Consider the following 27,762-nt stretch of genomic DNA (forward strand, 5'->3'; position numbering starts at 1 on the left):
GTTTAGATGATGCGTTTCTTAAGGGTCAAGTAGATCATTATTGATAAGGGCAAGCCTTGTCTACCATCCCGGTACATGCCCTAATGAATTAATTGAGTAGTGTTACATTTATCATCTACTTACACCATTATTTATACATCTTTTTAATAGAGGTAGGGTCCGTCAACGCATGTATGTTCTATTTCTATTAGAGAGATGATACAAATAAATGGTAAGAGTATCATTTTTAAAATTAATTACTTTAATAATACTTTAAAATCTGATCTGGATCATATAGATGACTATTACCATGCAGATTTGACCACATTTACACAAAGGTCTGAGGTTTGATCTAAGGTAATCCATTTTTTCGGATTTAGAGATTCGATATTTACTGCTTCATCCATCTTAATATGGTGGTTTGAAAATCGAGGTCCCATGACACATGAGTTCCAAATCAAATTCAGTCATCCATAATTATTCAACATATCATGCACATTTTTTTTTGTTTTCTCGTTAATGACAAATTCGATATTAAATTAGGCTACCCATTACCCGAACTTTTCCTCATTTTAGTATAAAAATATCGACTAAAAAAAAAAGAAAAAACAATATATTTATTCAAGTAGTTTAGTGTAAAAATATCGATGATCATATTATGATGTAAACATCTTAAAAACAGGAAAAGCTTCGTTAGGCCAACCCAATAGAACGGCCCAATTTTGTATGTCAAACCCTATTTACCTGAAAATAATTATTAAGATATATATGGAATTATATTTCACACCCTTAAAATTTGAGAGGATTTTTAAAATAGGCTAGTATTTTTTCCCATTGTCTCTTAAAATTTTGAAATTATTTTGATTTACATTTTTTGAATATCTGAGCATCAACATTTTAACCAAGTTAATGAGTTTTTAGTCAATATGGTATAAATACGACTGGCATATTACTGCACCTACGTGTTTTTACACTCACCATATTAGCAATTTCTTGAAAATGCAAATAATTTATTAGATTAAAAGTGTAAATTGATATAATTTTACACTTTTAGGATAATTTAGTGGCTTATTTAAAAATTAGTGTGTGAAATGTAGTTAGTAAAAAATAATGGGAAAAATAGATTAAGAAACCCCCCCAACATTTCTGACGTTCTCTCGTCTCGTGGGTTATGTCTCGAGTCCATTGGGGGTTCATCATTCATCAATTTTGATGTTCCAGATCAATTAAAGCAATCAAGACTCCCCATTTCTCCTTCTGATTCAATTTGCACTCCCTCATTCTCACCTCTTCGACTTTCCGCCGCCGAAATTTCCAAGGAAATATAGCAATTTTTGGGCTTCTGATTCAAAGGTAAATTTTGCTCAGATTCTTCTTCTTCTTCTTCTGTTCTTTTTTGGGTATGCGTTGTTTCAGCTATTTGATAATCAAAACCCCTCTCGAATTATGTTGAGGGTTAGATCGGAGGATGCACTGATTGGGTTGGAGAATTTGACTATTGTAGTATTCTAGGGTTTCCTGTAGGGGAAAAGAACTTTAATGCAAAAGAATTGATCTTGATATCAAACACATTGGTTTATTGTGTAGGACTTTCACTTAAACCCTGTACTGCAAATTAGCGAATAGTTTCGCATTGCTGTTCAATTCAATGCTAAGAAATTTAGTGTTGTATGTAGTAGCTAATCGAATTATTGGATATGCAGTACCAGTTTCATATCTTGTTTATGAGTCCGATACAGTACAAATTTGACGGTTTAATTCGAATGGAATTGCATTGTAATTCATACTTGTGATGTAGCATGTGGACGGTGTAAGGTTTATTAGTTGAAATAATTTGAAGTTAATATTCTTTCCTATAGACTCTTTTCAAGTATATATTTTGAGGCTGTTTTTGTTTGAGTTTTTGTAGGTAATTACCATACTTTTTTCGTTCTTAAAAAAAGTTGAATGTGAATGGATGGCACCATTTTAAAACTCCGCCTCGGGTCCTCAAAAGTCCAGGGAGAGTCGCCCCGAGAGATCACCTCTCGGACGAACCTGTCGAGTGACACCGGTGAGAATGGGTGGCTCATACGGTTCTTTGACTCAGCATTTTTCTGCGAATGGATCGCTGTTAGCTACCTGTACAAGCATGATCACGCGGGGGTGCGTGACTACCTCTGTAATCGAATGTACACTCTTCCCTTATCAGGTATCGAGAGCTACTTGTTCCAGATATGTTACATGTCAGTGCACAAGCCTAGCCCATCTTTGGATAAGTTTGTTATTGATATGTGCTCTAAGTCGCTTAAGATAGCACTGAAGGTGCATTGGTTTTTATTGGCGGAGCTTGAAGACTCAGATGATAATGAAGGAATTAATAGGATTCAGGAGAAGTGTCAGATTGCAGCCACTTTGATGGGTGAGTGGCCACCTTTGGTACGTCCTCAAAACGAGTCAGCTAGCCCTGGGAGCAAGAACCAGGTATTGAATAGAATATTGTCATCAAAACAGAAATTGTTGTCACTAACGTCTTCACCACCTGCCCAGAGGTCTTTTTCTTTCTCGCCTTCATCGGGAAACAATCTGGAAGAGGATGGTGCTCCCTTCTCTCCCGATGAGAACAAAATTTTTAAAAAATTCATTCCAGGGCCGAAGGTTCGGGATGCATTGCTCTTTAGAAAGTCAGTGGAGAAAGATGACGATGACTCTGAAAAAGATGGGTTCTTTAAGAGGCTTTGAAGAGACAGTAGAGGTGATGATGAGACAGGTTCTAAGCTTAGAGATTCTTTGCTCTTTAGGAAGTCCTCAGAGAAGGATGATGATGCAGGGAAGGATGGCTTCTTTAAGAGGCTATTAAGGGATAGTAAAGGCGACGATGAGGAATTGACATCAAGCTCAGAGGGGTTTTTTAAGAGATTGTTTCGTGATAGTAAGAGTGATTCTGATGATAAATCAATCTCTAAATCAGTGGAAGATGAAGAAAAAGAAGGTTTCTTTCGGAAGTTTTTCAAAGATAAGTCTGAGGACAAGAAGGACCGGATTGATAGGAATGAGGATGAAGATGCACCACAGTCTGAAGAAAAAGGTTCAAAATCTGCTGAAGATGATGAAAAAGAGGGGTTCTTCCGAAAATTCTTCGGGGATAAGTTTGACGACAAGAAAGATGGGAATGATAAAACTGAGGAAGGGAGTGCCAATGGAGATGAAGAAGAGCCGTCTGACTTTTCATTGTTTCGAAGGTTGTTCCGTGTGCATCCTGAAGATGCAAAAAGTATTGCTGCAAATGAAAACAGCAGTACTAGTGGCTTGCCAGAAAGTAGTCCAGGGACTGAGAATTTTTTTCGCAAATTGTTTAGAGATCGTGACCGTTCAGTTGAAGATTCGGAGCTATTTGGTTCAAGAAAACACAAAGAGGTAAGCTTGTAACTACTTATCTATATGTTGCTTCGCTTTTAGTGGAAGTATGGCCTTGCAGTCCGTGCTTATTTTGTTTTATTTTATTTTTGTTTATTGGGAAACAGACTATTTTATTGAAAAAAAAGACAATAAAGCAATAAGGGCCAAACAAAAGTGGTCAAGAAGACCACTAATAGAAATAACAGAACAGCAAGAACTGGAGCCTAATAGCCACTACTCCAACAAATTCTAAAGGATCATTGCCTGCCATAGATTAAATTTGTTTAATTAAATAACTTTTTCCTTCAGTTTTATTAGATTCGGTGTTATGAGCTGAGATATGTTATAATTAGCTCTTGAAAATGCTTAGCTGCTATGTGTGAAATTCCTCAACTGTCAAATTCTTGAATTAAATTTTTTTTTTTCTTTCAATGGTGTATGTAATCCAGTATGATCTCTTTAATCTAGTTTGTGATTTTTATGTTTTAGTAATTATTTTTTCTTGAAAGTTAAACATTAGAATGTCAGTTTTGGTTAGGCACTGCCACAGAAATGTAGTTCTAGAAGGCCACTGAATGTAGGTATGTAGAAGTTAATCAGTAATAAGTAGGCTGAGATGGCATGGAATACAAAACATGTTCAAGTGTTGAAGTTAGTAAACACTGATTAGTGGTAATACTACTGTGGCTTTGATATTTACGCGTTCATGTGCAGTGTAGTTTTGATATATACATATGTGCAAATGCATAAAGATATCCACGTTTATTTATTTATTTATTTTTTATATTTGTTTTAGTTTTTCAAAAGCTTAATGTTTTCATATAAACCTTGTAATAACATATAAAGAAAGGGTGATAAGTATTTGGTTATTTAAAACGTGGATCATATGGACAATAGATATTTTTCTTACTGTGAAGTTGAATGGTAAGAACACAGAGGTGAGAAGGGGATTTATGAGAGTAAAAATATAGCATAGGAAGGGACTAGAAGTAGACGGTTTGATGAGAAGCTGAATATATTTTCTTAAAAAATGAGATGAGAAGTAAAGGAATATGATATTATGTTGATAAGGGGGTTGATTCTATTGGATGAGGAGCAGAAAGACTGATGGAGTATAGGAATGAAAATACCTTTTAAAGAAACTTTCTTGTTGAATGATAATATTCAAATGACATGGAACTTTTGGATGATTCAGAATTGTGGGAGAGGAAGCTTAGAGTAACTTAAAGCTGTATGGTGATGTCCACATATTTTGTGAAATTAACTTAAACCGGTCATGTGATCTCCATAAAAAATTAAAAGTTCAAAACATGTATATTGAATATAATGTACAAACTCTAGAGTTGTTAAAATTTGAACTTTGACTGGGTAGGGTCATTTGCAGTTTTTTTCTCTAATTTGACTGGTTGAACGAGAAGTTGATTTCCCCAACTTCAGTAGCAGAAGAGCAGTTAATTCTACCTTCCGTTAGTTTTATATTTTGTATTCTGATATTTAGTGATGCATTGACATAATACTACCTCTAATCCTACCAACATATCATGGCATGTTTTGAGCTCTTAGCCTCTTAAACTACACTCATATGCAAGATGAGGGAATTATAGGCAATACAGTTCCATTCTATTGTATTTGTTGGGGTTAAAGTTCATTTCAAAGAGATGCACAACTTATTTGATGGATCATATTTATTCACTGTTATTTTGTTTTGACAGAAACGCCCTGGTTCACCAAAGCAACAAAATGAAAAGTCAAGTGTGAAACCCCCACTTCCAAATGGTACAACATCCCAATACCGTTTCAGTCACTATGTGACACGTCGTATGTCTTAGTGGATATATATCCAGTTGAGGATCGCAAGAGTGCTCTTCGTGAGGTTGACGTTCATCTGTCTTATCATTTACATTTACTCTGCACACACCAGCATTTAAGGGCATGGCCAGTGTCTGAGTCAGAATTTAATCAGAATGGGGGCATTAAAAATATTGAAGGTTACGCTATATGTAGCTAGAGATGTCCTTTATATCAAATTTAGTTTCCTATACAAAATTTGAGACCAATTTATTCTACGTAAATGTTGTTGAACTCTTCCTTTCTCTAAGAAAAAATTGCACCCCTCATATACATTGGGAAATAATTTATGCAACCCTGTTTTCACTTTCTGCGTACACTTATTTTTTCTAGCCACATGATATTGAACAACTCAAAGAACAATTAAGGGACAGAATTAGAAGGCGGTGTGCATATGGTGCAAAATGGTGTAAAATGGTGTTCACAGTAATCGCTTCCTATACTTACATAAATGCTACCTTACCCTTACATTTACAATATTAATGCATACTCTTGACTATTTAGGTGAAGACCAATGTATAAGGTGCTCTCTTCCCTTGACAAATGCAATGCATACTCTTGACTATTCAAGGAATTGGTATGTGTAAACTTTCTGAGTTATAATATTACTATTTTTCTTTGGAATTGTGTCAAACTCAGGAGGAGTATCTTGAAGAATACTTACTTTATCTTAATGTACTCTTTTTCCTTATGATTAGAGGCATTTTTCCCACTGGGTTTTTGCTACCTAACTAGGTTTTAATGAGGCACTCACCTTGGGCTGATCATATTCCTGATGCGTCCTGTAGATGTTTATTTTGACTTTTGCATTTTTCACGCATTTTTCCTTAGATTATAAATTTTGTCCCTACTCAGGTTTTTGCCATAGCCTTAGGGTTTTTTTTTTCAGTGAGACTTACTACTTTATGCAAGTTCCTACCTTATTGAGAATAAGCGTTGTTCCTTAGAATCAGTGCCGACGAGTCAACTTCCTCAACGTTTGTATGATGATGAAATCTACCTTGAGTATTTACACACTCAAGGGGGAGTGTTGTGAACTTCTCTAGTTTAAGTGTGATTGTGTCAATCTTAGATTAGATTTGATTGTAGTTATTCTTCTCTATATGGACTTGTATTCCTTGGGATGAAGGATTTCTTCTATCTTTTTACTACTATAAATAAAGGCACTACGTATGGGGAATCATAACATTCTCAATACACAATTCCACGATTCTACAAACACATCTCTCCTCTCTCTCTACCCTTGTTGCCGGCCCTCTCCTTCTTGTCAAATAAAATAGGCTACAACATAATTCTCATTTTACTACCTTCAAATATTCTGATTTTCTAACTTTCATACTTTTTTTCATCCCAATTTCATACCTAAAAGTAAAAATTGTGTGACACCTTCGTACTTTTTTTGTTTTTCCGTCAAAACCATTCTTAAAGTGTGACGTTGCACTCACTCACCAAGAAGATTGAAGAAAATTCAAAACCACAAATTTATTCTCTCTCTCTTTCTTTCTTTTTTTTTTTTTTTTTTTTTGCACAAAACCCAGATATTTGAGGCGGGTCCTGTCAGAGACTTGGCAACGGCGAAGTAGAGAGGCAGGTGGAAAATTAGGGTCACGAATGTTGGCGACGGCGAAGGCAGAGAGGCAGCGGGTCCCCTCAGAGTTGGCCCACCCGAGAACTACAATATCGGGGCGGTTGGCAAGTGGGTGTCGAGCATGTGCGAGTGGATGCTGCCCACTCCGTCGTATGAGTTCGCTTCGCCATGATTGATTGGATCAGAGTTGTAAAAGCAGGAACCAAAGTAAATTTTTAAGGTGGAAAGTTGGGGTTTTTGAAGGAGTGGCGACGGCGAAGACAGAGAGGCAGATTCAGATGAGAGTTTTGGAAGCATGTGGAAGAAGAGAAGCGATTAGAGAGAAGAGGGCTGCTTCAATCTCCTCAACTTGCAGCCTTCATTGCTGCTATACATTTCAATATCTCCTCCAAGCGCCAATATGATTTTGATATTTTTATTTAATTAATTAATATATTGTAAATAAATTTTCTGATTTTCTAATTTTTGAGTTTTGTTGTTTTATTTCGTGAGGTCATAGTGACACATGGCATGCAATCATTATTGACATAGACGCTACATCACGTTTTAATAGAGGTTCTGACGGAAAAATTAACAGAAGTATGAAGTTTCACACAATCCTTTCTTTAGGTATGAAGTTGGTATGAAAAAAACTTATGTATGAAAGTTTGAAAATCACAATACTTTAGGGTAATAAGTGAGAATTACTCAAAACTAGCATATGCCTACACTGTGAACATGTTTTATTTTTGTTTTTTAAAATTGAAATGAGAGAACGAGAGAGAGAGAGAGAACAGGGGAGTGTGAGTGGGGAGAGAGATGTTTGAAGGGAATCTTAGTGAAACATTCATGGTACTGTTTACTTTTAACGAAAATGATATTTTTACCTTAAAAAGTTGTTCCTGATACTATTCACTTACACCTTTATTTTGTTATTTTCGTTAAAACAAAAATTTTTGAGGACTTTTTGTTAGTTTTCCTATTTTTGTTTTTATTTTGTATTTTAATATTAGATATATGATAAAATCACATAAGGCTTAAATAAAAAATAGCAAAATTTGTTTGTGTGAAAAATTACATTACTGCTCATTATTAATTTTTTTTTTTTTTTTTTGTTGCGATACAAGACTAAATAGTCTTTTCATCATATTTTAATTAATAAAGAAGATTTTTTTAATAAGTATTAATAAGTAATTCAGATAATACGATGTTTAGGTCCGAAGTAGAGCCTATACAGAGCTTGCCTAAGTGTAACTAATTAAAAAATAGAAATTCACCAAAAATATGACATACATTATTGACCAAAGAAAAAGCACATACATATAGCAGCAGTCAATGTAAGTTCAAGTTGGTTTTTATTTATAGCATCGAAGGACATACATTATTGACGAAAGCAAAAGCACATACATTATTGGCTAAGGAGCGCATACATTATTGGCTAACAAGTAGCAAATCTAATAATTCCCGGCCCAACTAAAGATAACATAGGAACTTAAGACAACTTTCTTTTGTTCCTATCAAATTTTCCCCGCCCAAAAGTAGAAATTGATAATTCAACAAGAAGCGGAAATTGCATCCATATGAACGAGATAACAGGAACACCGGCAAGCAAAATGCTTGGAATAACAATTGTTGCTTTTCCGTCAAGCATAATATAAAGTCCACAAGAAAAGACAATCATCATGGTGGCAATAGATAAAAAGAGGGTGAAAAGGCCAACTATCATTTTTGTGGGCAAGGATTTGAGGAAATCCTCTTCAGAATAACGTGATGTGAGAATTCCCAGAAACATGATAACTGAAGTTGTGGAAGAAAATAGTGAGATTGCATCTGAAACTAGAAAAGTTGTGAATACCCTTCTAGTATGAAGACCTGTATCTCCATTATTTTGACCAGGAATTGTGAATGATGCCGAAAACATCATGGTAACAATGAGAGCACCTACAACTGTGCAAGATGTTGATGTGGTTTTCATTGATTTTTCCGCCGCTTTCCTCAATTCCTTGTGGCTCTTAGTAAATACTTCACGGGGTGTCATACCATCTATGTTTACATATGCACGATCCATAGAATCTGCAACGCTCTCCACCTCCTGCATTTCATCCAACCAAAGAACTTTATGGTGATGTGACTATGAAGTACATCTCTTCTTATCCTTAAACAATTTTCCCCTTGAGACACCAGTACGAAGTACTTATCTATATTGTTACATGACAATGAGTTTGTATGAATCAGCATATACTTTAATATGAGATATACAGGAGCGCAAGTGCTAACTGGTTAGTAAGTTAAAAAATATGACATTAACCGCTCGTTTGGACTCACTCCACAACAAAATCTCATGATTCAAAAAGTTCTATTTAAAATTCATTATTCGAAGAATACCCTTGCAAAAGAATTAGTCAAACTGGAAATATAAACATAAACATGCATAAATAGATAAGTAATCACCTTGAACCATTGTAGTTCACTTTGCATTTGCAAAGCTGCACCTTGAATGTGATTAATCGTTGACAATGTCTTTGAGGAAATATTTCCTACTGTATGTAGCATATTATTGCGAAAGTCATCAATTTCTTCTACTGCCTGACTTGTTTCGTTCATAAGATTATAAACTTTGTGCTGACGGCATTCAGCGGCAATTTTGAACAGGTTCTGTTCGTTTTCGTCATAAATTCCGTCTAAGGGCTGCTGTAAGTAAGTTTTACAAAATTGAGTAATATATTCCACATGCCCTCGTTCTGCTGCTACGAGCAGTGCATCCTGGAAGCATTCGTGTCCATACTGCATAGTTTGTGCCTCTTTAAACATGAGAGGTAGAAACTGGTTGACTCGATCATGTATTAATTTCATCCGATATATACGATTGATTCCTAGGTTCAATGAAACAGATATAAATTACGAACATTGTTAAATATAAATGTTGAGTACAACAATAATAATAATTCATCAGTGTAAAGATATGAATGTGTGGCTTACCCAAAAGTTCTAGGAGATTCGTCACTAGTGCTCGGATAACTGAACCCGATTCTGCATTGCAAGTCCAATATGATGGCCGAAAACGTTGGTTAATACACACACAAGCTATGTAATAAAACAAGGGATAAAAAAAGGAATGCAATATAGGAATAGGACTGTAAATCAGCTCAAAACATCTTGTATTGGGTTTGGCACTTTGGCTTGTAGCAGAAACAAGTCAACACTTAGCTTTAGAGAGAAAAGGACCCAGCTTGAGCAGTGTGATATTTTGTTTGGGTCGACTCAGTTATAGCCATAAGTAGGTATTAGGGTATAATACGGATGAAGATGTTCGTACATCTATATTTGTAGTAGCATTATATAATAACTTGCCTTGGTCCGAGATATTCGTTTGATCATTCTGACCATCGTTGATGGGAGAAATGCATATACCTATCAAGAAAAGAAAATAATCTAATCAAATACTATTTTGAAGCTAAGGTTTTTTTATTTTATGTTATTTACTCATTCAGTACTTCTAATTGAATAAGTATCCTATCATAAGAATGTTAATTGCTGTAAATGACACGAACCAAAAATATATAAGAGTGGAAATAAATGATATATATTACATGGCTATAATTTTTGAGCATTTTTAAACATTCCGAAAGAAGTCGACCTCAAACCAACGTGACTATAAGTGTTGTTACGCTCGTTCACTTGTTTTTTTTTTTTTTTTTTTGCCACATTCACAAAAAATCCCTTGACAACACTTGTTATAGTTAAAAAAAAAAAAAAAAAAATCCCCAATTTACTAAAATCTTATAAAAATGCAATTAACTTATAACAGGACCTCGCGTTAAAACTTAACACGGACATATATTGTTTTTTTCTCTTTTGGAAGATTTGAGTTTGTTAACCAGTTATTTGTTGCTGCAAAAACTGATTCTTAGAGAATACATGTGGAAACAAAAGACTAATTACAACATCTGTTGATTTTAATCTTGTGAAAAGAGTAGAGCTACATGATTTTTATTGTGGAAGGTAATTATGAAGATTGCAGCCGCACAAAATATGAGGAGTAAATAAAAAAAAGGGTATTGTACTAACCTTTGTAAATCCATTTTTCCCAAAAATTGAGCCGGCATACACTTGCAAATGCAGAATGGTTGCTGGCCAATTTTACTAAGGGGAAATTCCCGTTGTAGTCTTTCTCCATTCCCAATTGTGGATAATGCCGAATCAAATCCCATGCAATAACTATATAATAGAAATGTGAAAAGAAAAAAAAGAGTAAGCAGAAAATTTGCAACAAAAAAACAAAAAATCAGGGCAAACTGTCATTTTCCCTTAATCTATCACCTTATTGTCAATGTAGATAATATAGGACGTTGACATTAATAAATGGTAATATTTGAACACGATGGATTATCTCTCTTACCAAATTTATGGAGTTCAAAATCCAAAGAAACTAGGTGAGAGGCATCGCGAACGTATAAAGTATTGGTAGGAGTGGCATGATAGAGATAATGAGCCATTCTTTCCCCATTTGGATAACATAGAGCCTCGAGACATAGAGGAATCGGCCTGTCTCCTTCAGGATTCCAATCGACGGTAGAGTAAACGCTAAGCCGTTCGTGGTCAGGTAAAATGCTAAGCAATTTGTTGTTCTTTTTAACCATTCTTTTAGCTACGTCCACCCTTTCTCGATACAATGATATTACCATAAAAAGAGCTGTCCTACCATCAGGGTCTTGTATTTCCAAATCTTCCCTTGTCATTATATCCACCAGTTGTTTTATGACGCGCACCTCACTTCTGAATTTCAAGACGGCGTAGTGAAGAACTGTACCGCCACCTTCAATTCCGTCATATGAAATTCTTGCACCTCCGAGCTTGGGATGTTTGCGAAGTAACTTGATCGCATTATCCCAATCTCCCGACTTCACATATTTGACGAAAGTTCCCCGGATATTATTGCCACTGCTCTCATCATCTCCTGCGTGCCGTTTTATATACAAATTCTAACATTGTTAATAAAACTGTTATTGGCGGTCGAAAGTATTAATTTATTCTGCATTTCTACCGGATGAACAAAAAACAAAATACAAAAAATGTAAGAAAACTATTTTAGATTGTTAATAAAATTCTCTTAGCAGTCGATGAAGATTTAATTACTATTCACTAGAATTATATAGAAGTCTTAATATCTATACCTCCGGTGCTCCCTTCTTCCATTGCCAACTCTGGTTTAGCATCCTTTTGAATTGTTCCTGTTGAATACGTTTGAACAAGCATCCTATCGTCTGAAGGAAATGTTGCTTTCCTCAAGCCTGAAAAAGGAAATCTTGGTCTTCAGATGTTACCATTCAATTCTCAATTTGCCTTTACTTTTGCCTTCTTACAAATGCCTATGTGGGTGAGAAGTTCAGCTAGTACTGGAGAAATAATTGTGCATACTCTTTTTTATACATGACATTTCTACTAAGGAGTATAAAAATAAATTGGTTTCGAACTCGTCGTCTACGAGATTCAAAACTAACACATCTCACTTATAAGTGATAGAGTGTAGAACAGATGACAAAGCTGATCGAAGGAGCAGCTTGAAAGACGCAAAATTGGCAGCAAGACTTGCAGGTTACAGATCTGGTCATCGGTGTCAAAATAGGGCTTAATATGTTGTTTTGAATCTACAAGTACACTTTCTGGGTGCAGGTGGGTTTTTAATCTTTCATATTTTCAATCAAAGGTAGGTTTGTAATCTTATTCATATTATCAATCAAATATGAATTTTACTCTCTCTTTCCTCCTAGAGAATTCTAAGGTTTGCTAGCAATTTTCTAGTAAAAGAATAACGTTTGAGCTTCCTGATTATATCCGATGCGGTCTAATTGTGCATACACCGCATTTTCACATACATCTTAATTATATAACACATCAAATCAGAATATTTTAATCCATAATAAATACAAATACTCATCAAATCAGATAATAGATTACCTACAAGGTACGAATATTTTTTTTCCTCCAATTTTTCATTCATGTACGCACCTTTATTATCTGGATTGAATTCTTTAAGCAAAGTATCCCATGCTTCTTTGGCTGTGGTTTTGTTCTTGATAAGTTTGTAAGTATCATCCCCGCAAGAATTCTGAATTGCATATAAGGCATTGACATCCTTCCTCTTCCAAGCCTCTTTAGCTTCTGATCCCTAGAGAAAACAGGAGAATGAAAATATATGAAATAAGTAAGAATATATATACATATATATAATCTAATTTCCAAACAAATTGAATATCATAGAACATACATCAGTTGAAGAAGGATCAATTGTGCCTTCGACAATATCCCAAAGATCTTTTGCCATTAAGTAAGTCCTAACCCGAGAACTCCATTCTTCGTAGTTCTTAGAGTTAAGAACTGTAGCAACAACTGTATCTGTTGCCATGTTCAATCTGCCTATTTATTGAATGAGATTATGTCATTCGAGCTTTGAGCATATGTGAAAAAAAAATATACTAAGCTAAAACGTTTGAAACAAAGGAAGTCTTAAGTATACTTAAGCATACTTAAAACGATGAGCAGATCAAGAAATCAGTGACGACACGACCCAAATGTGAGATGACAAACTTGAACAACCACCAAAGCATGTAAGAAAAAGGGATCAAAGAAACCATATCCGTTACCCCCGAGCTTTGGCGCTATTTATAATCTCATTCCAGCAACTATTAAAAAAAAAAGAAAAAAAAAAGGGGTTTTTGATACAGATGCCTAGGTTTTAAAATTTTGAGATAATGCTGACATGGCTATTATTTAGGCGTCCTAATCAAATTTCAAAATAGAACCAATGTTTAATCTAAAGAGTATTAGAAAAGTGCAGGGGATTCTAAATTTCCCAAAAACTAATAATCTCATTGCAAAAAAAAAAAAAAAAAATAAAAACCACTAACGAAAAGTCCTAAAAATCTTTAGTGTTAACGAAAATGACAAAATAAATGTGTAAATGAATAGTATTGAAAATGACTTTTTAAGGTAAAAATGTCATTTTCGTTAAAAGTAATCAGTACCGAAATGTTTCATTAAGATTCCAAAGAAAAATGGAAAAGACAGGTGTAGTCTCACCTTTGATGTGTTGTCTTTCTTTTTTTTCAAAATGTCTTTTTCTTTCCTGGATAATTTGAACTTTAAGTCCAAAAATCTGATGGAATAAAAAGACACATAGCAGTAGGATAGTGGTGGCTGCCATGTTAGCAAATACTGTTGGAAAGATTTAGTTACAATATGGTGGGATTTGCTCCTACCTTTGGGCTAAAACCTAAAATTTTTAACCCAGAAAATTTAGGTTTTAGCCCAGAAGTAGCTTTTCTGCTCCAATCATTTTGGTCTAAAATTTTAGCCCCAGATTATTAAGGAATGAACTTAGACCAACTCCAATGGTGGGCTAAATGTCAAATTCCCCCTATGCACTCTCCAACCGAAGCTAAAACATTGGGCTAAAAGCCAAATGCTAAAGCTGGGCCAAATATCCCCCTAAATTCCCCCCTGTGCGAGTGGACTCGTTGGCAATTGTGCTAGTCTCGGCCCGTCCATGCTCCAACGCGCTCCACGTGTGCACCTGCAAGGGTTTCCCGACAGGGTGGGCCCCTCTGTCAGGCCGTGTGTCGGCCACCCACTTGGGCTCCCAACGGCTATAATTACATCCAAGGGCTGTGATTTAAGGACTGTTGGTTGATCCAACTGTTCAGATTCAAATTTCATTTTTTTATAATATGTTATTTTAAAATACGTTGAATCCAACGGCTGAGATCGAATATAATCAAATCTAACGGTAAAAAAAAGATCTAACGGCCCAAATTTAAATCCAACGGCTAGAATAATTAAAAAAAAATTATTTAACTCAAAATTCACCCAAAAACTCCATAAATACCTAATTATTTGTTCAAACATCCACACAAAACTCAATTTTCTCCTACAATACTTCCAATTTATCTTTCTACCATTTCTTTCAATTTTCAAATTGTTCAACATGGCAAGAGAGCATATTAGAGGTCGTAATTGGACCTGTGAGGAAGATGTTACTTTATGTTTGGCATGAGTTTCTGTTAGCGAAGATGGTGCAATTGGCACAAATCAAAATAAAAAAGTTTTGTGGGATAAAATCATTGCACAGTTTCAAGAAAACTGCAACGGCGGCGGGCAGGACGGTGGTGGTGTTTATGATCGGTGGAAGACTATCAACAAAGCATGCACTTTATGGAAGGGAAACTTGGAGAGAGCTGTGGTTGGCATGCCTAGTGGAATGAGCGCCATAGAAATTGCGAGTTTTGTTCTTGATATTTTATTTGTCATGTATATAATATTAGTTTGCAACTAATTATTTTTATGTATTTTTTGCATAGGGTGACAAACAATGGAAATTTGCAAGATAAGAGTAACACCAAAAAATCAAGTTTTTAAGTTGCAACATGCTTGGGACATCCTCAAGGATTGTCCGAGGTGGGGAACCGATGCTGACCAACAATGGGAAAGATTATTTCAATGTGAAGCCACACAGACAAATGCCGGAGATGAAGGTGTCGATGAAATGACCCCATCTCCTTCTTTTGCAAGGCCCCGGGAAGAGATAAGCAAAAGGAAGCAAAGAGAAAAGGGAAGTCCTAAGATTCGATGAGTGGACACTTTGCTACTGGAATTGCAAAATTGAACGAAAGCCATAGCGCTCGCCAAGAAAAAATGACCCGAATGCGTTTGCAAATGAAGGAAATCTCAGATAAGGAGCAAGAGAGGTTTGAAGTTAATTTGATGATGGAGGATCTCAGCAAATACACTCCATAGAGGAAGAAGTTCTTACGTGGTAAGCAAAAGAAAATTTTGCAAAAGTCTGCCTCAAGGAGTACGTTTCAAGATGATGAATCCTCTGAACCTTATATCCCACTTCAATCATGAAGTCCATCACCAAGTGAAAATGGTGGATATGATTATTAAGTTTATGTAGTGTATGAATTATGTGCTTTATTTGACACACCCCGTCCCGAAGGAGGGCATGCTGGCCGTCACGTGAGGGTGACGTAACCATTTGCACAGTTCGGAAGCTTTAAAATATACAACTTCTAAAATGAAACACCCGAAGGTGAGTCCTCATTTGGTCCATTCTGTCAGAACACCGTTGAATTTCCTCGTAGTCACCACACCTTTGCAATTCTTGAGAACTCACACGAGAACTTTCCAGTGGGTCACTCATCATGGGAGTGCTCTTGCACGAACTCTCTTAACTTCAGAGTTCCGATAGAACGCGAAACCAGTGAGCTCCCAAAAGGCCTCGTGCTAGGTAAAGATGAGAATATATATATAAGGCTTACAAGATCCATTCCCCTGGGCAATGTGGGATGTTACAATCCACCCCCCTTAGGGGCTCGACGTCCTTGTTGGCACACTACGGCCAGGGTTAGGCTCTGATACCAAATTGTCACATCCCAGCCCAGGGTCCACCACATCCTGGGCCCACTCCACCACTGTAGCACGATATTGTCCGCTTTGGGCCCCGACTACACCCTCACGGTTTTGTTTTTGGGAACTCACACAAGAACTTCCCAGTGGGTCACCCATCATGGGAGTGTTCTCGCATGAACTTGCTTAACTTCAGAGTTCCGATAGAACCTGAAGCTAGTGAGCTCCCAAAAGGCCTCGTGCTAGGTAGAGATAAGAATATACATATAAGGCTTACAAGATCTATTCCCTTGTGCGATGTGGGATGTTACAGTTGGAGCAGAAAAGTTGTTTTGGGGCTAAAAGCTAAATTTTCCGGGCTAAAAATTTTGGCTTTTAGCCCAACCATTGGAGTTGGTCTTAGACTATTTTTTTTCTTAAATTAACTTTTTTTTAACAAAAAAAAAATTATGTAGGCTATTGCAAATTAATTTTATGAACATTTTAATCTAAAAATATTTAAATTTTGAGAAATATTGAAAAATCACTAAATCGATACATGAAACTCATGAAAACACTATGGAAGAATATGAAAATCATGATAGAGATGTATAAAAATAAAATACATAGGTATTTATAAAATTTTTTGGTGAATTTTGAGTTAAATAATATTTTTTTAATTATTTTAGTCGTTGGATTTAAATTTCAACCGTTAGATTTTTTTTTTACCTGTTAGATATGATTATATTCAATCTCAGCCGTTGGATTCAATGTATTTTAAAATTACATTTTTTGACACACCCTGACCTCAATTGAGGCATGCTGGCCGTCACGTGAGGGTGACGTAACCATGTGCGCTGTGCGGAAGTGGTAATGATATGAAAATGCGAATAAATAAATAAAAAAACACTAGTTATCTTACCTTAGACTAGCCTATAAGTATGAGTGAAAGTGATTAAAGTAAAGACACACACAACCAGAGCATAGGTATCGATGTGCAGTCCAGAAGACTAAGTAATAATTATACAGATCATAAAAGAAACCCTACATTGGTGGATGTCTGTCAGAACTGTCGTGAAGTCCTTGTAAGCCACCGACACGAACTTCTATCTAGAACCTGGAGGGGCGCAAAACAGAAAGTGTGAGTGGGATAATACTGTAAACATATATGAACTATACTCAAGAATAACCAAACCATGTGTATGTTATGATAATTATCTCAACCATGAATAAGTAAGCCAGGTGAATTGCATTAATATAAAGTGACATCTCAGCCGGAGTCACCTAACGTGAACTGTACAGCTGAATCAATAACTCAACAATCAAATTAAATCTTGCACATGAGTCAGAACAATCTATGTGGTCTGTACGACAGGCTAGGTGTAAATAAGTACGCACAAGTGCTACGATCACGTGAAGGCTGTGCGAAGTATCGCAAGTCACCTACGAGTCGGAACCACCTAATGTGGTCTGTACGACAAGCTGGCACCTGCCTTGGATCCAAGGTGAGCATGCGGTGCGGGAGGTGAACGATCACGTGAAGGCTAGGCCCTATCCTCGGGCGGAGCACTAACACCGATGTGCAGGATATAATTCACTAAAAGCAACTCATCACTATATACTCACCTGAAGCTTACCTAAGCGTCCACGGCGTTGAGCAGTAATATGCACAGCTATATTATAGCATATACTAATATGTAATGCATACAACATAGTATTTAAAACATAAAAACCATTTAAATTGTTTCTGGGAAACATAAGGTATATATATATATATATATATATATATATATGTCCGTTCGGAGCTCTTAGGTTCTCGGGTTCCCGTGATCTGTTCTTTGATCCAATGGTGCGGATAGGTTTGTGAAGTCACCAAAAACACGTTGATGCAAAGCTCAAGCTCGATCGATGAAGTTTGGATGGTGTTTGAGAGTTGAAGGCTCGGATTGTATGGACAAGGGAGAAGAGTCGAGAAGAGAGAAGAAGGAAAGAAAGTTTGTACATGTGTGTGTATGTGTGACTGAGCTACGGGATTGGGCAGAAATAAAAGAGCAAGGTCCTGATTGGGCCATAAGGTTTAAGGCTAACAATTTAAATCAAAACAAACCCACAATTCTAATTGGACCCAAGAAAGTAGGAGGTACAGTAATTGGTCCATTTCCTTAGCCCGCTTATACAACCACCACACATTGTTTGAAGGGAAAAATCGTCATTCCCACACTTTCGAAGATAAAATATATTATAATTCGGGATGGGTCATCACAACCTACCCCCTTTAAGAAAATTTCGTCCCCGAAATTTCATACACTAACATAACAACCACTGATATTCATAAAACAAACGTGGATACATATCTCGCATACGATCCTCTGTCTCCCAGGTGGCTTCTTCCATCGAGTGGTTCATCCACAAAACTTTCACCAAGCGCACTGTTTTGTTCCTCAGAACCTTATCCTTCCAATCTAAAATCGTTACTGGCTCCTCGTTATATGTCAAATCTGGATTTGAGGAGGTAATACGTGTGACGGATCAGAAACATAATGATGAAGCATAGAAACATGAAAGACATCGTGCACCTTTGACAACTCTGGAGGTAACTCAAGTCTGTAAGAAACTTCACTGACTTGCTTGGTGATCTGGTACGGTCTGATATATCGAGGACTTAACTTACCTTGCTTACCAAATTGTACAACACCTTTCCACAAGGATAACTTCAAAAATACCCAATCTCCCACATTATACACTCCATCTGTAGCGTGTCTGTCAGCATGGCTCTTTTGTCGATCCTGGACCGCCTTCAGGTTAGATTTAATTACCTGAATATTATGAGTAGTTTCGTCCACAATCTCTGGGCCCACTAATACCCTCTCACCAATTTCTGACCAACAAAGAGGTGTATGACAAGATTTACCATAGAGTGCCTCGAAAGGTGACATTTTGATGCTAGAATGGTAGCTATTGTTATAAGCAAACTCCATTAAATCCAAACGTTTATGCCAAGTGTCACCAAACTATAATACTGACAAAATGGATGTCCCAAATTAGTCCTCAAACTAATTAAAATCTTCCAATTACATCCCCAATATTGGATGCGAAGCTATTCTATTCAAATTTTCTTCAATTTAAGTTACATAATTTATAATTTGTATGCGATACACTTGATCAATGTTTTATTAATTCATCTTGTTTTATCAGAAAAATAATTTCAAAACCTAATTTTTACTCAGATGTTAACTCAGAAATTAAGTCAACAATTTATCCAAACAAAAATAAAACTCGAAGTATAATTGAAAGACTATTACTATAGTTAAGCCTTTGTAATTTTTACCAATATTTGTTCTAAATTCAGACTGGAAATACATGCACCGGTTCCTTTATACAAATTAAAGCTGGTTTGGAGGTTTCTCTTACTAATTTGAGTACTTGATCCATAATTGAAAGCTTTTCTCTAATATGGCGTGGAAGAATAAAAGTTGACTGTTAAGTCCATTTGTGCTGTCAAACTCAATCGAAAAATCTGCATGCACGAATTAAGGAGAACCACATATCTCCAGCCTAGCAATTTAATGTTGGTTGTTAGTAATTTAATTGATATGGGGCAGAATAAAAGTTGACTGTTAAGTCCATTTGTGCTGTCAAACTCAATCGAAAAATCTGCATGCACGAATTAAGGAGAACCACATATCTCCAGCCTAGCAATTTAATGTTGGTTGTTAGTAATTTAATGTTGGTTGTTAGTAGTAATTTAATTGATATGGGGCAGAATAAAAGTTGACTGTTAAGTCCATTTGTGCTGTCAAACTCAATCGAAAAATCTGCATGCACGAATTAAGGAGAACCACATATCTCCAGCCTAGTAATTTAATGTCGGTTGTTAGTAATTTACTTGATATGGGGCCATTGACCCCATTGCCTCTTCCATGATCACACACGCAACCGTCATTGAAACATTTGAAATTGAATCACTATAAAATCCGAATGAGAATTCTCTTTAGATTTTATTTGTAAGGATTTTGAAAATCTTTCAATCATATTCGTTCATTGTATATTATGTGGTCAGTTTTTTTCAAGTACTGTTTATATTTAATTTTAAATAAAAAAATTTATAATGATTTATGATCATACAACAAACGATAAATGGATGTGATCGGAAGATATCCGAAATTTTTACAAAAATGATCTAGAGAGGATCCTCATTCATAACACCCCGATGTTCACATGTAAGTCCTTCCTAACATTCAACCTTACAAAAAAGAATTTCAAACCTAACATTATAAAATAAGGATGTGTTTGCTGCATCGGACTATTTCGGATTAGACTAATTTCTGAGACAAAATTGAACTAGGCTTAACTTTAACTAAGCAGAATAAAAATAATGAAGTATTTAGCATAGTGCCCGACTAAGTCGCAAACTAAAATATTTTAGACCCAATATTTTTGTTCAGAGGAAAACAGAAAATTAAGAAACAAATGTAACACCCGGTTGTCTCACCATCCAGCAAAACCATTTCTATATACAACTAAGCAATTAAAATATGTCTTCCCTCACAACGAAGCAAGTCAGTCATTCGATTCCATGAGCACTAGTGCTATTCCAGGGAAAGGAAAAACAAATGAGAGAGGAAAAGGCCACCAATTTAATCAAACAATTGGATGATCCAACTAGAACAAATGGAGCATCCCAATACTAAATTAACACAGTACACACCAGAACAAGGTAAATTGCTTAATTGTACATTCTACAATTTTTTTACAATAAACTCTGGAAAATTACTAACCGCCTCAATCATCCGAGGTATATTCACTCGATTCAGGAAAAACTGCAACAGCAGCGCAGCAACACAACTCTTCATCCTTTAGGAGGAGACAGATTCCATCTGAATTCCATTTTAAATCAACTATGCTAAATTGTGGTTGCGGCAAGATGCTCACATAGTAGGCACCACCAAGAGTCCAAATGTACAGATGAGAATTCCCATGAAAAAAAATGACGAGTGCATGTAGTCCAGTGCAACAAACATGGGAATGGACTAACTGTTAGTCCTGTCCAGTGAAGTCTATTGAAGGTAAACAAACACACACTAAAGGATTAAGTACAAAAATTGACCAAAAAAACAAAAAGATTGAGTAAAAATAACTATTCAACTTTTAGAGTAATTCCAAATTGATCAAAATCTTTTAAAATATTCTAAATAGCTATATAACGTTTTAAAGTGGTCATTCATTAGAACACCAACATTCAGTAATGACGTCACAACCTTTAATAGATAGTGTCATTAATATTAAGTGATGGTGGGAATGAATACTGAAATTAATTTTTACTACTGAAGCTAATTTTTACTAACACGTCATTTATAGGAGTGATGATGAATCCCCAAATGGACTCCTCTTTGTCTAGCTAAAAGGAATTGTTTTAGAGATCGATATTTTGCTTTTGCTGAAGATCGCTATACTATTGTATTTTCTTAGTTTTCCAAGTAACTAGTGACTTTCCAAAAATTGTACAACATCCACTGGTACAACTTCTAGTGTCTCGACACCTTGCCAACAGAAATCACACAATCAAGGCTTCTCCCTTGAGGCGGAAGCTTGCAAGCTTTCATCCAATAAGGCGGTTGCTGACGATTATAATGGTGCCTATTTTGTTCTTGGAATTACGACTAGTAGTCACAGCACGACTCCAAGTAGCGTAGTTGTCTCCATTCGAAAATTTGGACACACCAATGTGATTTCTAGGGAATGTATTATGTGGTCCAACAGACCAGTGAGACTTCCAGTCTGCTCTCCAGGATGATATTTCTTCCATTGAAAGGAAAAACAAAACTGTTGGCAATGTATGCAAATAATATAAAGGAATTCGATTAGGATCATACTTAGCGAAATTAAAGAATTTTGAATCATCATCTTGTTCTGACAAACTGTTGCATGAACCACGAATAAGAGCATCGCCAAAGAAAGTATTCAGTTGCCTCTAGCCCTGCTAGATTGCCTACATACTTTGTGATACACGATGAAGAGAGTGAAGACAACAGCACTGCTGTTCACGCTGGGAAGAAGCAGTAGCAGCAGTTCCCTTCTAGAAATTCCTCCATTTGAAATTACTATATTACCCTCCAACTTTACTCGTTTATAATTTCTTCGTTACAACTCTGTTTCATGAACGGTTTTCCGCGTTCGTGGGATTAAGCTCTATCAGAAAATACTAAGAGTAACCGCGAAAGATGTATGGATTTTTAATGACTATTTACGAAAATTCAAACTTTGTAACTACTTAATTAAAGCTCTAAATTAACGAAAATAAATTTTCATAATTACGAAATACAAAAAATCAATCTTGTCGATATGCTGCAATTCTGAATTATTTTTCATTCATCAGCACCCACTGAGTTCTTTGTATCGGTTGAGAAGTTAATGAAAATTTGTCAAGTTTTATGTTTTTATGTATGCTTATTGTGTATAAAATTACCGTGTCTGTAAAAATTTAACCCTTGGCTTATTTCTATACAAAAATTAAATTTTTCGATCTGCTTTTTCATATTATGGGATGAGTGTTTTGTAAAAACTTGACCTTTGGCTCATACATGTGTAAACCTGAGGATTTGGAGTTGTCTTCTGTGTTGGTTATGAATTTTAGGTGACTAATTGGTGGTTTCTTATATTAAGTTAAGTTACAAAGTAGATTTTTCCTTCGTTTTGGAAAAGTGCGTAGCTAAGAATATTTTGAAGTTCCCGTTCATTACAATATTGTGATTTTGATAAGAGCTTTGTCTACATGTTTTTTGTTGAGTAATGGTTTACTTGGTTAGAAGAAACTCTTTGAGGTCATGTTAAAATCTATTTTGTGGATGAAAGTTATTAGTTAAATTTGTTGGGTTTAAGTTATGCAAGAAAATTTAATTGCGAAGTTGAGTCTTTTTTTCTGAGTTATGTTAATAATTCTATCTAAATTTTTTGTAAGTTCATGGTTAGGTTTAAGTTATATTAGAAAACATGGATCATTCACGTCTCAGTACAATTGGATGTTTGTTTACTTGCACAAAATTTTTGTGCATAGAAGTTTGTTTCTGCTTCTCAGGTTCTTTGTCCCCGTGTTTATTAATTGTGTTTTTCTCTATTCATTTGGGCTGTCTAAGTGGATTGAAGATCTCAGTAAAGGTTCCTTCCCTACCATTTCAAGCTAGAATAGCTAGTGAGTGATGTACTCTTTGTACTGGTGCGGTGTCATTGGTGCTCACTTTGTACTACTGCTTTTGTAATGTTGGGATGTTTCAAGATTTATGACTCTGTGCGCTCTCTCTTTCTTATGTAGAGCCATTTTATGGTACAATGTGTTTATACAATAGGGAGAGAAGAGAAAAATTGTGAGTGAGGATGTCACCCATTCGTGCGGATTTTCGGTTCGGTGGGTGGGATTGTGACATTGAGAGAAGGAAAGTATGATAATGGGAGTAAACTATACCCCTCACAAATTGGTTCTCATTTCCAAGTTTTTCTTTCTACTTTCAATTAAGTTTTGTTTGTATGTTACGTTTTCATGGTATGTTTTGCATAGATTTCAATTACGTTGTACTTGAATGTCCTGAACTCAACTCAATCGGGGTTTTTTTTTTTTTTTGTTGAAACACTGAATTTCGTTGTACTTGAATGATATAGATGTGGGGAATACATTTACATAAGGATTAATTTTAACCATTGAATTTTATTTCATTTTTCCTTGGAGCTTGAGTAACAAGATCATGAAATTCTTATATTCGTTATCGGTGAGAATAAATCTAGATGCATAGCAATATTGTTACACTTCTACTTTTATTGGGTTTTTATACAGTTTGTGTTTGCTTAGTCTTGCCTTGGAATTGGATCCACTTTGTGTAATGGATTGTGATTTGTTTGAAAATATCTTTAGTGATGATTTTGAGTATACTGCAAAGGAAAGCATACAGAAGTGGGACGCATTAGTTGCAAATGAAAGCATACAGAAAGATAAAGGAAGGTATAAATCAGCTTTTCATCAAAAATATAGTATGGTACAAGAGTCTCAAATTTCTCCATCGAGTCAATCTCATAGGAACGTATAAACCACTGACCAAAAGCCTTGCAGACTTGGCAGATGAAAGTTCCAAACCAGCTGAAAGCAATCTTAATTAGTTCCTGAATCAAGGTAGCAGTACAATAAATTGTCATAGAGAGCTCGAATAAAAAGCATTCTTGTAATACAAAACAGTTATGCACAAGTGAACACAAGCATTTTTCAGACACGCGGGCACACACCACTATCACCATAACCATCATCATCACCACTACCACCACCACAACGACATCCCTGACACACGATGGGTACTTAATCGGTGCCCATTGGTAGAAGAATGGTGACAAATGACAATGATAGACCCTGGTATTCTTTACCATCTTAGTAGCGAATATGTTGAGCAAAGGAAGTTGGATGCTGCCTTCATGGTTGCAAAGCACATACCAAAACTGGAGGATGGTCTAGTGTTTTAGATTCATTATTGTTAAAGCTCTAGAGTAGTAATTTGATCTGGGGAGCTAGTATTACTTTGATGCATGTTGTAGAAGCTATTATTGCACCACCATGATAGTTCGGGTTTGTTGTCAACATTTATGTAAGGAAGATGCTACTGGACTTAAAACCTTGAGGACAAGGTCTCTAATAATGGGAGGGTGTATTATGGCATTGGCCCATTGGGTTCTCAATGGTCAAGTATTTTGGGATCAATTTTATGGAAGAACTCAGCATGAAAAGTAAAATGATGAATTGCAGTGCTGCTGTTTTACATTTCTTTCCATCATGTTGAACACATGGCCTGTTCCTAATATGCATTTCGAGGAACTAATCAGTCAGAGATCTTTTGGGTTCGTCTCAAGCTCAACTTGCAGAGGATTGGTAAAGAGAACTAATGTAGCTGCTATTGTGCTAATCAAGTGGCAGCATTACTTTCCGATAAGATTTGGCAGATACTGTTGTGCGTCTATTCCACTGCTGTTGATCAATCTGCAGATGTTGCAACTTAGGAAAGTTCTCAAGATTTGAAGCAGTGATTCCCAAATTTCAAGCCTTGAACACAAGGCTCATTTCACGGAGGGGGTATTGTTATGATGGCAGATGACATCATCTTGATTGTACATATGTCTATTGCTAGTAACAGATTTGGGCTTAGTTGTTGGGGTTGTTACGTATTAGCTACAACTACCAAATAGTCACCTTAAAAAACTCTCTAAAAAAAGCTGTACTCCAACGATACTCCCCACTCTCTACTTTAGAAAGTCGTAATGACTATGAGTGATAGGAGCATATTTATACGATTTAGTTAACTTGTTTTCTTGCATTTACATAGCTAATTTCTACTTATTAGAGTGTTTTAGACTAATTTCGTGTGTTTTCAAGTTCAAATGACAAAGTTGGCAAGAAAGTGCAATTTGGAGCATTTTAGAGCAGCTTTGGGCTTGGAATGGATATCACATGCATGGAGCAAGGTGGATGGATGAAATTGAAGATCAAAAGAGGCTAGGAATGTGATTAACATCTGGAAGAATTAATTCAAGACTTGGAAGATAAGGAATCAGTTATAAAGAAGGAAACATTATCCAAACAACCTTATCTTATCCAAACCTTATCCAACCTTATCCAACCTTATCTTATCTTATCCTAATCTTTTGCTACCTTAACTCCAGCTGTAAGGGGACTCATTGTAACAACCCGTCCCGGGATTTATGGAACAAAAAGGGTATTTTTGTATTTTCACTAAGTTTGGGCATATTTTCCTTTTAAAAATGGTTGTTGGGTCTTAAATGGTGTGCCCAAGGGGGGCCCACCCCTGATTTGTCCCCCGGTTCCCTTCCCTTTTTTTTTTTTTTTTTTTTTTTTTTTTTTTTTTTTTTTTTGAAAAGTCTCTCTCTCTCCCTTTTCTCTCAGTTCTCTCTTCTCCCTCACTCTCCCTTATGACTCCCTCTCACCCGTGTTCTCCCTTCCCAGCACACCCTCAACTCCCTCATCATCAATCACCACAACAACAACAAAACATCATCACCATCACCCTTGTGTTCTAAAAAACGAAGAAAGAACACCACAAACCCTTCTCTTCCTTTAGGTCGGTACTGTTCATCATCTTCTCCAACGTGTTTCGTGTTTTTCTGACATTGGTAAGCTTCTAGAAACCCTTGGGATGTGTTTTAGCGTTAGATTGAAGATTGTTTTAAGTTGTGTATACGTTTGAATCGCAGAAAATAGCTCGAAGTAGCTTTTCCAAATTTTCTGGCGAGCACTGCCCCTTTTGAGGCAATTTCCAGCCAAACCACTATGATTTGGCTAGCGTGCAAGATATCAATCTCTTTGTCTTGCTGAGTACTACAACTTTCCTTTTTGAATCACTTGATTTGGTCGTGTAACAAAGAAGTTATGGGCGTTTGAAGGCAACCCAGAAACCGGCCAAAGGGTGGCCTAAAAACCACCCTCAACCCAGGCCTTTGGGCCGGGTTACCCAGCCCACTTGACCCAAACCCGGAGCTCAAATGTCCAGAGGCCCAAGTCTCGTGAAGCCCAACCCAAAACCGTTTTTATTCAAACCTAAAACCCTTTTAATTGGACCGGGCTTTCAAGCTCAATACCTTTTAAACCCTAAACCCTATTGGACCCAAACCCTTTAACCCAACCCGGTCCAACCCTAAGTCCAAACCCAGTTGACCTTTGACCCGAGTTGACCTGACCCGTTGACCGACCCGGACCGGTTGACTTTGACTTTGAATTGTCAAAGGTCAACGTTGATTTTTTGGGTTTTCGTGCGTAACCTCTCTTAAGCTAATTTTGATGTTCCGAACCCATTTTTGATGTCCGTTTTCCCAAATTCAATCGTTTGAGTAAAGTTTGACTAAATGTACCCTTTATGTGCTTAGGGGCAATTAATTATGGCGTTTCCGTCTTCGCTAGTTGCGTGGCTCTTCGACAGCTAAGTACTATGAGTGAACCCCTTCTAAAAATGCATGTTTTAATGGTAGAAATGCATATATGGAAAAGCATGATTTTATAATTATGTTTTATGAAACGCTTTGAGATAACATGCTTATTGAGGCTAGTTTGAATTATTACTATTTTTCCTATAACCCGTGTTCTTATAGAATATCCGATGGATGAAGATATGATATTTAGAACATGTTTCGAACACCTCTTTATACTATAGACGATGGATGACTTTATACTATGAAGTTGCTTTTCAATATATGTATGTACATTGGTTTTGTACTTACCTAGTGGTCCTTTCCGCTACGGGACGTAGGGATAGATTCTGGTCCGTCCCGAGTGACGGTTTGGTGTTGGCATAGGGCCTGGAGTGTGTTTCCTCTGGCTATTTAGCATAGGGATGGGAAGCCAGCATGAGGCCTGAAATGTATTTTCCTCTAACTGTCTGCTCAGAAACGGGGAGCCGGCATGGGGCCTGGGGGTTATCGGACATTCACTAGTGATTATTATATATACAAGTTATGAATTGAGACATTGCACGACATGCTAGGTTTCGGAAAACCTATGTTTATCATGATATGTATGTGTTTTCATAAAACCTGGGGGTTAGTACATTGATAACTGTTTTATTATA

General features: G+C 36.2%; 1 protein-coding gene and 1 pseudogene across 1 annotated transcript; one reads left to right on the plus strand and one right to left on the minus strand.

The window, feature by feature from the left end:
- The first annotated feature begins 1,073 nt into the window (after nt 1-1,073).
- On the plus strand, nt 1,074-7,274 carry LOC125468228 (annotated as a pseudogene).
- Nucleotides 7,275-8,110: 836 nt separating this feature from the next.
- On the minus strand, nt 8,111-12,650 carry LOC125469242. The gene is made up of 5 exons (XM_048566336.1): nt 11,947-12,650; nt 10,124-10,183; nt 9,752-9,802; nt 9,224-9,645; nt 8,111-8,864 (listed from the first exon to the last, which is right to left on the minus strand). Exons 1-5 carry the CDS (start codon nt 12,026-12,028, stop codon nt 8,265-8,267), a joined length of 1,215 nt encoding a protein of 404 aa, XP_048422293.1. The 5' UTR covers nt 12,029-12,650; the 3' UTR covers nt 8,111-8,264.
- Nucleotides 12,651-27,762: the final 15,112 nt, after the last annotated feature.

This window comes from the organism of the source record quoted next, unplaced genomic scaffold (assembly GCF_019419815.1).
Source record: "Pyrus x bretschneideri cultivar Hongxiangsu unplaced genomic scaffold, Pyrus_bretschneideri_v1 Contig41, whole genome shotgun sequence".
NCBI lineage: Eukaryota > Viridiplantae > Streptophyta > Magnoliopsida > Rosales > Rosaceae > Pyrus > Pyrus x bretschneideri.

Bases quoted from the DNA above. Each gene is read 5' to 3' on its own strand.
- LOC125469242 (XM_048566336.1), bottom strand. From the start codon at position 12,028: ATGCTTGTTCAAACGTATTCAACAGGAACAATTCAAAAGGATGCTAAA. The intron at 9,803-10,123 runs GCAAGTTATTAT...CTTGCAATGCAG, and splicing joins AACGAATATCTCGGACCAAG to AATCGGGTTCAGTTATCCGA. The intron at 9,646-9,751 runs GTAAGCCACACA...CATTGAACCTAG, and splicing joins GAATCTCCTAGAACTTTTGG to GAATCAATCGTATATATCGG.